At 42.2% G+C, this 12963-nt stretch overlaps 1 protein-coding gene across 1 annotated transcript in view; it reads left to right on the forward strand.

The window, feature by feature from the left end:
- LOC105988899 (5-hydroxytryptamine receptor 5B-like) overlaps positions 1–5842 on the forward strand; it is a 23828-nt gene extending 17986 nt beyond the window's left edge. The window contains exon 3 of the mRNA XM_013020665.1: positions 5516–5842. Within this exon, the coding sequence (XP_012876119.1) occupies positions 5516–5842 (327 nt within the window). The remainder of the gene's footprint in view (positions 1–5515) is intronic.
- The last annotated feature ends 7121 nt before the right edge of the window (positions 5843–12963 follow it).

A 12963-nucleotide genomic window follows, 5' to 3' on the forward strand; every position in this document is an offset into this window, starting at 1 on the left:
TCTTTTTGTTGTTGTCGGTCTCTTGGGGAGATTAAGCGTTGGAACTCGAACTCTCTTTTTGGTTGGAGAGAGCTGTGGCGTTTCCCTACTGCCCCGTCGCCATCTTGGTCCCCCCTCCCTGATGTTGTTTTGAATGTACTGTATGAAGATCCATTCTCTTTTTCTTTTCTCCCCCCTCCCTGCCTTTTGATTTATCCCTTGTAGTCACTGTGCTTGATTCTGGTACCCTGTGTCTTGTATATACCTTTATCTGATTTGGGGAAGGGAAATGGAATAACAAAATGGATAAACAAAGGACAAAGGGTGAACCTTTACTCACAAGATGCTAAGTGGGAAAGGAACTCGACAACCTAGGGTGGGGAGAGTCGGTGGCGGGTGGGGGTGGGAGGGAAATTGGGAGAAAAACGAGGGAGGGGGTAACAATATTTGACAAGAAATGTACTCATTTCTTATGTAACTCTAATCCCTCTGTAATCACCTTTACAACAAAATAAAATAAAATTTAAAAAGAAAGAAATGGGGCATTGCAGTTATAATCCGACTTCACTTCAGCTCCATTAGGGGAGCTCTCAATGTGCTCTGGCATTCTGTAGATGTGGTGCTTGATTCCACACTGGGATTAGTGCAGTCCCCAGATACCAGCCTTATGAAGTCTGGTCACAGTGTCTGACCCAAGTGGCAGCAACGATTTTAGAGAAGCTAGGAAGGGGGACATGAAGCTGATATTTGAGGTCCTATGCTATACTACAGTCTCACTGTGATCCTTAGAATGAGCCTATACTATAGAAAAGGGTTGTCTTTGTTATATGTGCACAGATGGGACTTGGATTCATCACTAGCCACTAATGCTCTGAGCTTTGTTTCCTCACTCATTCCTACACAGTTGCTGTCATAACTCAGGTCCTGGACAAATGTTCAGAACTGTGGAGTACTTCTGACTTCACCGTATTTGCTAGTCAGTAAGGTAGTTCACCACAGTTTACTATGTGGGCATAAAACCCTGGACTCTCAGTTTGGAGATCAAAGGAGGCCGTTAGGTAGTGTGAGCTTTGTGTTTGCACCAGTTCCTACATATGCACGCTCTTTGGGAGGGATCTGGATCTACATCATAGCCCAGAAAAATCTCAGATCAGGGCACCCAAACCTTGTCTAGAGTTGGACAGTAAACAAACCTGCCTTCTCCTCTTATAATTTTAAGTTATTATGTGTTAGTCCCTTTTGTGCTAGTATAATAGACTCTCTGAAATGGGGTAATTCATAATCAATTGAAATTTATTGGCCCACCATTCTGGAGGCTGAGAAGTAGTTACAGAGTTTGTCTCAATATTAATATTTATAGCTTGTTCTCCTAGCTACAAATTTTGTGAGGGGTAGACCTGGATCTTGGTGATTCCTATGCCAGTTCTCTCTGAAAATAGAATGGGTGGATGAACATGCCAGGGATTGTTCTCAGCACCAATATGCATCCACAGTTTCTTTTCATGTCACCTGTACTGGTGCAGGAAGGGACTTTCTTTTTTTTGTTGTTGTTGTTTTTGTTTTTTGTCGGTCATGGGGTTTGAACTCTGGGCCTGGGCGCTGTCCCTCAGCTCTTCAGCTCAAGGCGAGCGCTCTACCACTTGAGCTACAGCGCCACTTCCGGTTTTCTGGTGATTTATTGGAGATAGGAGTCTCACAGTCTCTCCTGCTGGAGCTGGCTTTGAACCTCGATCCTCAGATCTCAGCCTCCTGAGTAGCTAGGATTACAGGCGTGAGCCACCAGCGCCTGGCTTGGGAAGGGACTTTCAATACAGTCATGGAGAGGCAGGTTTGAAGAAGCAGTGTGCTTTGCTAGTTCTCAAGCCTTGCTCTTATTATTTAGCATTGTAGAGACCTTTATTTTTTTCCCTGGAGAACATTTATACTTTATCTTAACCTATGATATACATGCATATATAGCATATTTCACTTTAACCTATGTTTTACACATGCACACATGTGCATGCACACACACATATATGGACATATATGGATGTATACATATATGTACATATATATGGTGATACTGTGGTACTGATACTGTGATACTGAGGTTTGAAGTTGCTAGGGAGGTGTTCTACTATTGGAGCCATGCCTCTGGTCCTTTAGCATTTTCAGATAGAGTCTCACACTTGCCCGTGGCTGATATTGGAATGTTATTCTCCTACCTCTATCTCCCATAGAGATGGGACTATGGGTAGCCTTCTGGTCCTGGGGCTTCAACTCAGGTGTTGCCCCTTGAATTTGCTTGCTCAAGGCTCATACTCTACCACTTGAGCACAGCTCCACTTTTAGCTTTTGGGTGGTTAATTGGAAACAAGAATTTTGTGGACTTTCTTGCCTGGGCTGGCTTTGAGCCATGGTCCTCAGATCCCAGCTAGGATTACAGGTGTGAGCCATTGACACTTGGCTCACTTAAAAACATTTTTTTTTCTGAACTGTAAGTCCTTCCCTTTCCTTTTTCTGCTCCCTGGCTCTCCCAGCTCCTTGGCTCTCCCCAGCTCCCTGGCTCTCCCCAGCTCCCCACCTCCCCTCCCCTCCCTCCCTCCCTCTCTCTCCCTCCCTCCCTCCCTTCCATTGTCATGCAAGGTCTTGAGCTTGCTAGACAAGCCCTCTTAATGCTGAGCTATATCATTAGTCCCCAAAATGTTTCTTGAATGAAACTAGGAATGTTGGGTGAGACTAGACCAGCCTTATGTTACTTTCATCATATATTGTTTTTATTTAAATTAGTAAAGTTTTTAGAGCAGTTCTAATTCCACAGCAAAATTGGGCAGAAGGTGGTGTTACCATGTATTTTCTGTCTCATGCCCATACAACCTCCCACTACCAACATCTCCACATTACAATAGTACATTTGTTAACAACTCATTACTCTACACTGATGATCAGCAATACTCAGAGTCCACAGTTTATATTGTCTGTATTGGATTTTGTGAGTTTAGACAAGTGTATAATACCATGAATCTACCATTGTGGTATCATACAGAATAATTCCACTGCCCTGAAAATCCTCTCTGCTCTGCTCAATTGTCTCAACCTCTGACAATCACTGTTGTTTTTTTTTGTCTCTCAAATACTATATAATTGAAATCATGCAATATAGTAGTTTTAGTTTAGCTTTGTTCCCTTTTTCATAGATATTTAAGTTTCCTCCATGTCTTTTCATGGCTTGGTAGGTCATTTCTTTCTAGCACTGTACAGTATTCCATTGTCCTGAGACTAAAGGGTATCTTGATTGCTTCCAAGTTTTGGCAATGAAAAATGAATTTGTCACAAACAACTTTGTGCAGGTTTTTGTGCAGATACATTTGTTGTTGTTGGTTGTGGGGCCTGAACTCTAGGCCTGGGCGCTGTCCCTCAGCTCTTCAGCTCAAGGCTAGCGTTCTACCACTTGAGCCACAGTGCCACTTCCGGTTTTCTGAGTGGTTTATAGGAGATAAGAGTCTCAAGGACTTTCCTGCCTGGGCTGGCTTTGAACTGCTATCCTCAGATCTACTGAGAAGCCAGGTTAACAGGCATGAGCCACTAGCACCTGGCTATATTTCTTCATTTGGTATGGATAAATACCAACAACTACAACTGCTGGATAAAATGGTATAAAGTAAATTTAATTTTGAAGGAAACTACAAGTCTTCTAAAGTATTTGTACCATTTTTATATTTAAATGATGACATAGGATATGGGAGCATTTTCCATATGCTTTTATGAGATACATACTGCTTTCTTTGATGTCTGTTAAAGTTTTTGATCCATTTTTAAGCCAGGTGGTTTTACATTCTTATTCTTTAGTTTTACGAGTACTTCATTGGAATGGCACTGTGGCTCAAAGTGGTAGAGCACTAGACTTGAGCAAAAGAGCTTGGGAACAGTGCCCTTTTAAAAAAATTAACAGAGGATAATTTTACAGATTATAGAATTCTAGGGTGGATAATTTCTCTCCTTCTTCTCAACAGTAAGTAAATATTTTACTTAACTAATTTTGCTTGTATGGTTTCTGGAAGTCAGATGCATTTGTTATCTTTGTTCCTCCTTTGCTTTTCTTTTTCAAGAGTCCCCCCCTCCCCCCACTTTATTTTGGCATTTATCCTTCTTGCTGTTTTTGTTCTTCCTGAAGTTATGGTTTGATGTCTGACATTAATGAGGGGTACTTTTCTCCAATGATCAGATACCTTGTTTTCCCCATTTTCTTCCAATTCCTTCTCTGTTACTCTCACTACATTTCTATCAACCTTGGTAGTTATACTATGAGTTCTTGGATGAGTTTTTCCCAGTCTTTCTCTCTTTGCATTTCACTTTTGGTAGTTGCTATTGCTGTAGTGTCAAGCTTAGACATTCTTCCTTTTGCTACCTACAGTCTCCTAAGGAGGCCAAAGGATGTTCTTCACTTCTGCTACTCTTGCATTCATTTCTGGGTCACTACCTTTTCTTGTTAGTTAGTTGTTAGAATTCCCCTCTCTGCTTAGATTGTCTTATTCTCACACATGGCCTGCTTTTTCTAAGGCCTTAGCATTTAAATTGTAGTTCATAAAAATCTTCTGATCTGATAACTCCCAATTTGATAGCCACAATGACTTGTTCTGATAATTATTCAGCGCCTTGTAATTGTGTGTGTGTGTGTGTGTAACATTGTGGGTAAGGTATTGGGAGCCAGGAAGCATTCATCTTTTTGGAGTCTGTATTCCTGTGAATGTAACTAATGCTTAGGAGTTGCACCTCTTGCTCAGGTGGGGTAGGAAGGGTAGAGGATGCTCATGGTGGATATTTCCCCTTCCTCAGGTAGATTAGGCTCTGGTAAATCAACTTCTAATGAAGGCAGCCTTGTTATGAAGATCAGAATGATCTTTAGTGTTTGAAAATGGGTCTTCCATTCCCACCACTTCCAGAAAGCACAAAGTGAATTCCTCAGTGTACACTATAAGGACTGAATAAAACTCCTGATGTTAATAAACTTACATGAGTGTGAACCCTTGCTCTCCGCCCTGCTCATTGAGAGTACTCCCAAGAGTGAGGACTTCTCCACTGTGAGCCTCCAGCAGTTTGTCAGCTACCCTTTAAGTTTTCCTACCCGTAGTTCCCATTCTGGTAAGCTGTGATTACTGTATTTTCCTTTCTTTGGAACAGCATTCAACCTTGTGACTTCACTTCTCTAAGAACTGTTGCTGGGCAATCGTGGTTCACTTCTTTAATCCAAGCTACTTAGGAGGCTGAGATCTAGGATTCAGGTTTGAAGCCAGCTCATGAGGGAAAGCCCATGAGACTCTTATCTCCAATTAACTATCAAGACAAAACCAAACCAAACCAAACCAAAAGCTGGAACTGGAGCTGTGGCACAAGTGGTAGAGTGCTACCCTTGAACATAAAAGCTCAGGGGACAGCACCCAGGTCCTGAGTTCAAGCCCTAAGACTGGGACACACACACACAGCACACAGGAATTACTGATTTTTCTTTCCGTCTTTTTTCCATGTTTTCTCCATTTTCTTTCGTCAGATGAAGGAGGAACCTGAGCCTGAGAAGGTGTTCACAGCACGTTGCCGAGCAAGTGTGACATTCCAGACAAGTGGAGAGTCATGGAGAGAGCAGAAAGAGAAGCGAGCAGCCATGATGGTGGGGATTCTGATTGGGGTGTTTGTGCTGTGCTGGATCCCCTTCTTCCTCACAGAGCTCATCAGCCCTCTCTGCGCCTGCAGTGTCCCCCCAATCTGGAAAAGCATCTTTTTATGGCTTGGGTACTCCAATTCTTTCTTCAACCCCCTGATTTACACAGCATTTAATAAGAACTACAACAATGCCTTCAAGAGTCTCTTTACCAAGCAGAGATAAAAAAGAGCTGGAGAAAAACATGTGTGCTGTTGTATTTCTTCTCACCAATGATGTAGAAGCCGTCCTTTCACAGCTAAACACGAATGATGTTCTGAGAGTCAGACCACTGGGCCTGGACTGTAGAAGAAGCAATGTTAAATAAAGGCTCTCACACAGAGACAGCAAATGTATGACAATGTGCAATTTTGCCTTCTACATATGTGCTTACTTAGGTACAGGGCCGATGGTACTAATTGATCATGGACTACTTTCCTAGTGAGCAGAAACCCCACCTCTTAATTTTCTCAGAACAACACCGTAGGTGGTTACTAATTGGTTAGAACTGATGTAAACATCAAAGCTGAGCTGCATTCTCTTTGTCTAACAGCATGTTCCTCAGTGAGGGTCTTTTAGCCCCATCAGGAGTCTGTTACCTTGTGAACGATCTAGCTACCCTATTCAACCAGACTCAACTTGACTTTCTCAGCTTCTTAACACATTCCCAACAAGACTGTGTATCTCAATTCATAAGATGAGGATAATCTAGTGCAATTTATATGACTGAGTCAGATTCTTAAAGAGGAGGTCTGATGATATAGTACCATGGTCTTAATGGTTTTTTTTTTTTTTTAAAACTAGTGGGGGATGCCACTGGATACTTAGGTTGCTCTTTGGACTAGTTAAATTAGAATTAATTCCTGGAAAGTGATATAAGCAGCAGCAAGTGTGGGCAGAGGTTTGAGAACTCCTGGTGAGGTCTTCTCTTTCTCTCTGTGGTGTGTGTGTGCGCACGCACATGCACGAGCAAGTCCCGGGGCTAGAACTGTCTGGCTGCTGTCCCTGAGCTTTTGTGCTCAAGGTTATTACTCTACCACTTGATTCACTCACAGCTCTACTTCCAGCTTTCTTGGTGGTTAATCAGAGGTAAGTCTCATAGATTTTCCCGTCCAGGCTGGCTTGGAGCCACATTTCTCAGATCACAACCTCCTGAAGAGCTAGGATTTATAGGTTTAAGTTACTGGTGCCTGGCTTCGCTCTGCTTCTCTATCAAAGGGATAGCAACTATAAGAAATTTCCCATTTGAATGTCTAATAAAAATACTTTTGAGGCATTCTTTTCTAGGCTCTGAATCATTTTCCTCATGACACACAAAATAAAATGCAAAAATGATGATTGCTGTAGGACTCAAGAATACCACCAACAAAAACTCTATGTAATTACTGAACATGTTTGTACCTGCAAGCTATCTCTTGTTATATGTCTATGGCTCATCTGGGTTTCACTATTCTTGCTGACTCTTCTGAGCTTAGGTTGGAAGTTTGGGTTATGACTAGGACTCCATGTCCCCCATATATACTTAGAGCCAGCAAAGAATGACCTGCTCAAAAGAGAAGAGCAAGGGAGGAGTCAAGCCAAACATATAAACGTAGTTTCAGAACACACAGGCAAGTAAAAGTCTGAAACCAATGGATGGAGAATTACACTAGAGGCCTCTCCAATGGGATATATGAAGAATAAGTGAGCTAGCACTCAGAATTTTAAGGGAGAATGTAAACAAAACAGAACAAAACAGTTCAGGATAATACAAGAACTCTTGTGAAAGTTGCTTCAGTTGCATTTTCACCTGGCTTATTACAATGGCCACTTAACAAGGTTCCCTGCTTGTGCCCCTTATGGTCTGCAGTGAACAAACATCACATGCTATTTGCTCTGCCTAGAACCTTCCTCACCCAGGTCTCTGTCTTTGATAGGTATCTTCCTTAGCTTCTGAGTAAAGGGAAGACATTATAGACCAAACTAGACACTCTTGATCCTTCTTCCTAGCTTCACTCATCCTGTTGAAGCAACAAATGCTCTTATTTGTTTTACCACTAAAAGGGGGGTTTTACTAGTTTCTCTAGTGCATCAGTCTCTGCTGTAGTCCCAGTGCTGGAGATAGAAAGTCATATTTTGTTGGCTGAATGAACCAGTTAACCATTGCTTTTTTTTCTCATAGAAGAACATGGAGGTAAGTGGACCTCATGGTGGTTCACATTCTCATGCCTTTAGGGAAGCAATGCTTTCCATCTTTTCACTCTGCTTACTAGTATGTCAGTATGTCTTAAGGTCTCAGAATGGCTGAAGTTGCTCAAATCTTGTCCTTTCCTCCATAACTTGAGAAAACAGGAAAAAGAGGCAGAAGATTTACTCTTATTGCCATTGGCAGAAAACTCTTTCCTAGAGGGCTTATCAGTCTCTTACAGCCATATTAGGGTTAGACACCTGTCTGTAAATTAATTCTTAGTAAAGAGGAATGGAATTGATATAACTCCTTTAGAAGAACTCTCATTATTCCTTTCTTGCAACTGGACAAAACAGTTGTACTGAAGGAGAGATACAGGATTTCCCACCTATTGGCAGATTTCCTTACAAGATGGGCATGCTAGCCTGTGACCCACTTGTCTTTTGTGGGCACATAGATAACACTGTGATAGTCACAAGAGTAGGCATCAATGGGACAGCCTCAGTCTGTTGTCAGGACCCAGCTTCACAGTCCATTTCCCCATCCCTCCTTGTAGTCAACATACACAACATACACAAGTGTTTCACCTCTCCAAAGCTCTTCAATCAAAAGAGGCATGGCCCACTGTCCTCAAGACCCACACAATGGAGTCTAGCTGCTTCTGACTCAAAGCTTTACCTTCTTTATGAAAACTGACAAGACACCAGGAGCTTCTTCCATTGTTTTTTCAAAAAACTGAAGCAAATTTACAATTTTAAAAAACTTTATTTTTGAAGAGATAATATATGCACGTGTACACAATTCAAAAGGTACAAAAGGCATACAGTGAAGTCACTCCCACCCCTCTTCCCAGAGGCAATGAAGGCCACCAAGTTGTTGTGTAACTTCCCAGAGATACTCGTCTACTTGCATATGTAAGTAGATATCACTGACACACACGTGAGTATATGTAGACACACACACACATACATCTACACACATGTACTGACCCATTTTTTGCCATTCCAAACACTGCTATACAATACTCAGCATTCCCCCTCCCCCCCCACTTAACCATGCAGCCTGAAGATTATCGTATGGCCCATATACCCAGAGCAACTCATAGGGAATGGCCATAATTTATTTCACTGCTGAGGGGAGTTTTCAACTTTTTGCTACTATAAACAATGCTTCGGTAAAAATCCTTGTGAGTGGGAACAATTGTTAGACATGGTATTGCTGGTTGTGCACTTGCGCTTGTGAAGATGTTATCCAGCTGTCCTCCATGGAGGCTGTTAGTCTCACGATTCTGCCAGTGCTGTACTGAGTGCTTCCTGCAGCCTGTCCCACTGTCCCACTGCTTGGTTTCATGTGACTGAGACATTTCTACCAGTCAAGTTACCTTCAGATTCATGAAAAATCTTGAGACAAAACATATTCACAATCCTATCTGAAAATAGTATTTTCCTTTTCTGTTTTCCTCCTATAGAGGGAGGAAAAAAGTTTCTATAATGTAATTCCTTCAAAAAGTCTGAAAACTCTTGACACCGTTTTCCATTTCAACCTTCAAGGTTAGAGAATAATAAACACACTGAGCAAGAGCTGCTAAAGATGCTGAATAGAATTGCTGACCTATTTCAAACTAAGCATAAATTAGAGGAAAGGTTAAATCTAAAATTGGCTACTATAGGGATGCAAAGCTGCAATCTGGAGAAGCCAATTTATCCAAGCAGTATTTCCTGAGGAGACCATAGTGTGACAGGCACGGTCCCCTTGCTTTTGCTACCCTTACACATTCTCGAGAAGAGTGCAGTTAAGAGACCTTACAAAGGACTAAGAGACATTCAGGCAGCAACTTGTGCCATCAAGACAACTTTCTTGCATCGCCATCTAGACAACAGGGCACAGGCAAAGTTAAATGCAAATCAAGGCAAAGTTAAATGGGTTTGTGCATGTATTAGGCTATCAAGAAAAAAACTCATTGCCAAAGATCTCAGAGGGGACTGAGCTCCAGGCATAGGGAATGTCCATGTAGGGTGAGATTGGCCTCATATAGGAAACTGACAAAGGCTGATATTAGGACTCAGCGTACTCCTTGTGTTGTCAAGCAAGCTGCAGACCAAGTACCAACTCTCCTCTAATGATCTCATACCATATGATTATAAAATTACTTCTTAAACATTACTTTCAGCCTACCTCTGTGTGTCATACGAAGGTTTGCTCTCAGTGTAAAAGACCAAGAGGGCATGAAATTCTAAGATGCATGAAACAAAGCACTTCCCAGGCCATGCCCAACCTCAGAGACAGACAGTGGTAGCCATGCTGATGAGCTCTTCACTGCACTGTTCAGTGGTAAGATGTTCTTTTGCCCATGGCCAACACTGACTATGAGTAAGTCATAAAGAACTTCTTAAAGTGTTTTTCTGCATAGCATCCCTCAAACCAATTACCAGAAATCAGAAGGAATTCAGTCTTGGCCTAAGTAAGTGGGAGAAGTTGCTGTCTCAGCCACAGTGAGTGGTAAAAGTTATTGCTAGAATGCCTGGCTCTTAAACTGAACATCAGTTGGTCACCTGTAGAGCAGGTAAGATAGGAAAGAATAAGAAGCAACAGAAATCCAGGTGGACCAGACTGCAGACCAGGCAGACTGACCCAAATGCTCTTACAGGCAGATTTGCTTTGTCACTATAGCCGTGGTTGGGGCCTCTCAAGGTGACAACCCCAAGGCCACAGGAATGGTCCCCTTGTGAGGTAGTAAAAGGAATTCCTACATATACTAGTTATTGCAAATAAGGGAAACCATGGGACCTGTTTCTTTGGGCCTGGCTTACTTCACTTAATATAATTTTTTCCAAGTCTTTCCATTTCCTAACACATGGGGCATGTCATTCTTTCTGATGGAGGCATAGAATTCCATTGTGTATATATACCACATTTTCATGATCCATTCATCTACTGAGAGGCATCTGGGTTGGTTTTATATCTTAGCTATGGTAAATAATGCTGCAATAAACATAGTTGTGCTGGTAGCTTTAGTATGGTCTTGTTTGTGATCATTTGGGTAAATGCCCAAAAGTGGGATTGCTGGGTCTCTTTGTTGCTTTGTATGTCCTCCCCCCCCCCCATGGTATAATGCCTGTTTTCACTGTATTTGATGTTGGTATAATTTGTGGAGGGGAAGGGAAAAAACAGTTTAAAGAGGGATACAGGTGGACCCATTGCAACAATGAGATGTTATGTTGAAAATGAACTTTACAACTTTGGCAGGGTAGGGGTAAGGGAGGGGAAGGAGGGGGCATGGTGGAGGGGGGAGATGGGAAGGGACTGGAAGGGGAAACAAAGGAGGAGGCAACAATGCTTGATAAGAAATGTACTCATTATCTTGTCCATGTAATTGTAACCCCTCTGTACGGTATTTTCACAATAAAAGATTAATGATAATAATAAAAAAAGGAATTCACGAGGCATTTCCGCTCTCTGCTCAGGCCTGAGGAGGGCCTCAGGGCTACAGTGCTGCTGGAAAGTGCTTCCCCAGCCTGTTGAGGAAAGACTTCGGACCTTCACCCAGGTGCCAGCCTTCTGATTCCACTGCCAGATTCAGTGAACCTGGTGGCAGAAACCCACTGCCTTCAAATATAGGCTAGAAACCAGAATCCCATTTAAGCCAGATGGTCTGACTAATAAAAGCTTATTATTCCTGACAAACTTGTAAGCTTCCTAAAACAGTTTCTCCTATGACTCTTGACTACTGTTCTTTAACACATTACACCTGCTTCTAGTGGTGATGGCCTAGCTGTCTACCAGCACTGAACCTCTAGAGGACCAGTGACTCCCAGGTACTTCATGAGCATCAAGTCTTACCTTGCTCATAGCAACTCTAATACGGGTCTAAACTAGAACATCCCCATGTAATCCATGAGTGGCATATGGGAGGAAGGGATGCTACTGACCTAGAGGCTGAGCGTGAAGGGTACTAGCAGCCAGCATTACCAAACTCACTGGTTTGAATGGTTTGCTTCTGGTTGAAAATTTATTTCCCTTAAAGTACACACTTGAGTTCAGGCCCCACGACCAACCAAAAAAAAAAGGTTATTTAGAATGCATCTTCATACCTTACAACTCTGGAAAAGCATGCAAGTAACTCAGAAGAATATGATGCTGCACTCTGTCTGGACACCAAGAAAGATGTGGCACTGGAGCTCCCTCTAGGTGCCCAAATTTCTTCTGAAATGGCTAGGAGGCTCAGCAGCTCCACAGCCTGTAAGGCCTGACTGCACAGCCCACCAATGTCCTAATTACTCATGAAGGCGCTACCCACACTTCAGACTGTTTGCAGTTAACATGCAATTCAAAACTGGCTTCTGCAGTCTCATTCAAATTATGTTCAAGTAACATGGACTAATTTATCATCTGAATTAGGTCTTGTGGATTTTAAAAAAAGGTATCTAATATCTCTATTGCAAAACCAAACCAATGAAACTCCTAAGAAACGAAATTATTTCTTCAAAAGAAATACAGTTACTTCTCATCAACACCAACATAGGACACATAGACTCTGGTAACACTAGAATACTACCTGTACTTCCTATACCTGTACCAAATTCTTTCTACCTGCTCACAAAATTTGGGTAGCAGAGGTGGATCCACAAACTTCTTTGTAAGGTAATACGGATGTTTTTCTCAACTTAAAACTTGCTGGCTAGACAATATATGTGTGCGAGAATGGGTGAGATCTTCACATGGGGGTTTATTGACTAAGGCCAAGGGGTCAAGCTCCTGATAGCCAGGGCAAAAGGTCTGTGTTTGCTTTAGACTGCTCATTTCTCAAGATGAAGCCAGCCTATAAGCTTCCTTTTAAAGCCCTGTGCAGTGTGGTGGCACACATCTTTCCAGTCTGGTCTCTCATGCCTTCTGTATGAACCAGCTTGTGTCTCACCATCAAGACCACTCCCCGAACACTCCTCCTCAATTTTTGTGTGTCTTGTATAGTCTTGTACCCTCAAGTTGCTAACAATCTTCACTGAAAGCAGCTTTCCTAATATTCTAATCTTTTTTCCATTTTCTCCATGAAGTCTTCCATGTCTCTGCACTGCACTATCTGCTGTCTCTCTCTGCTGCTCTAATAGGAAGAAGCAGTGTGCAGATCTCTCTCCTAGCTCAT

The sequence above is a fragment of the Dipodomys ordii genome, unplaced genomic scaffold, assembly GCF_000151885.1.
Source record: "Dipodomys ordii isolate 6190 unplaced genomic scaffold, Dord_2.0 Scaffold52, whole genome shotgun sequence".
NCBI classification, from domain to species: Eukaryota; Metazoa; Chordata; class Mammalia; order Rodentia; family Heteromyidae; genus Dipodomys; species Dipodomys ordii.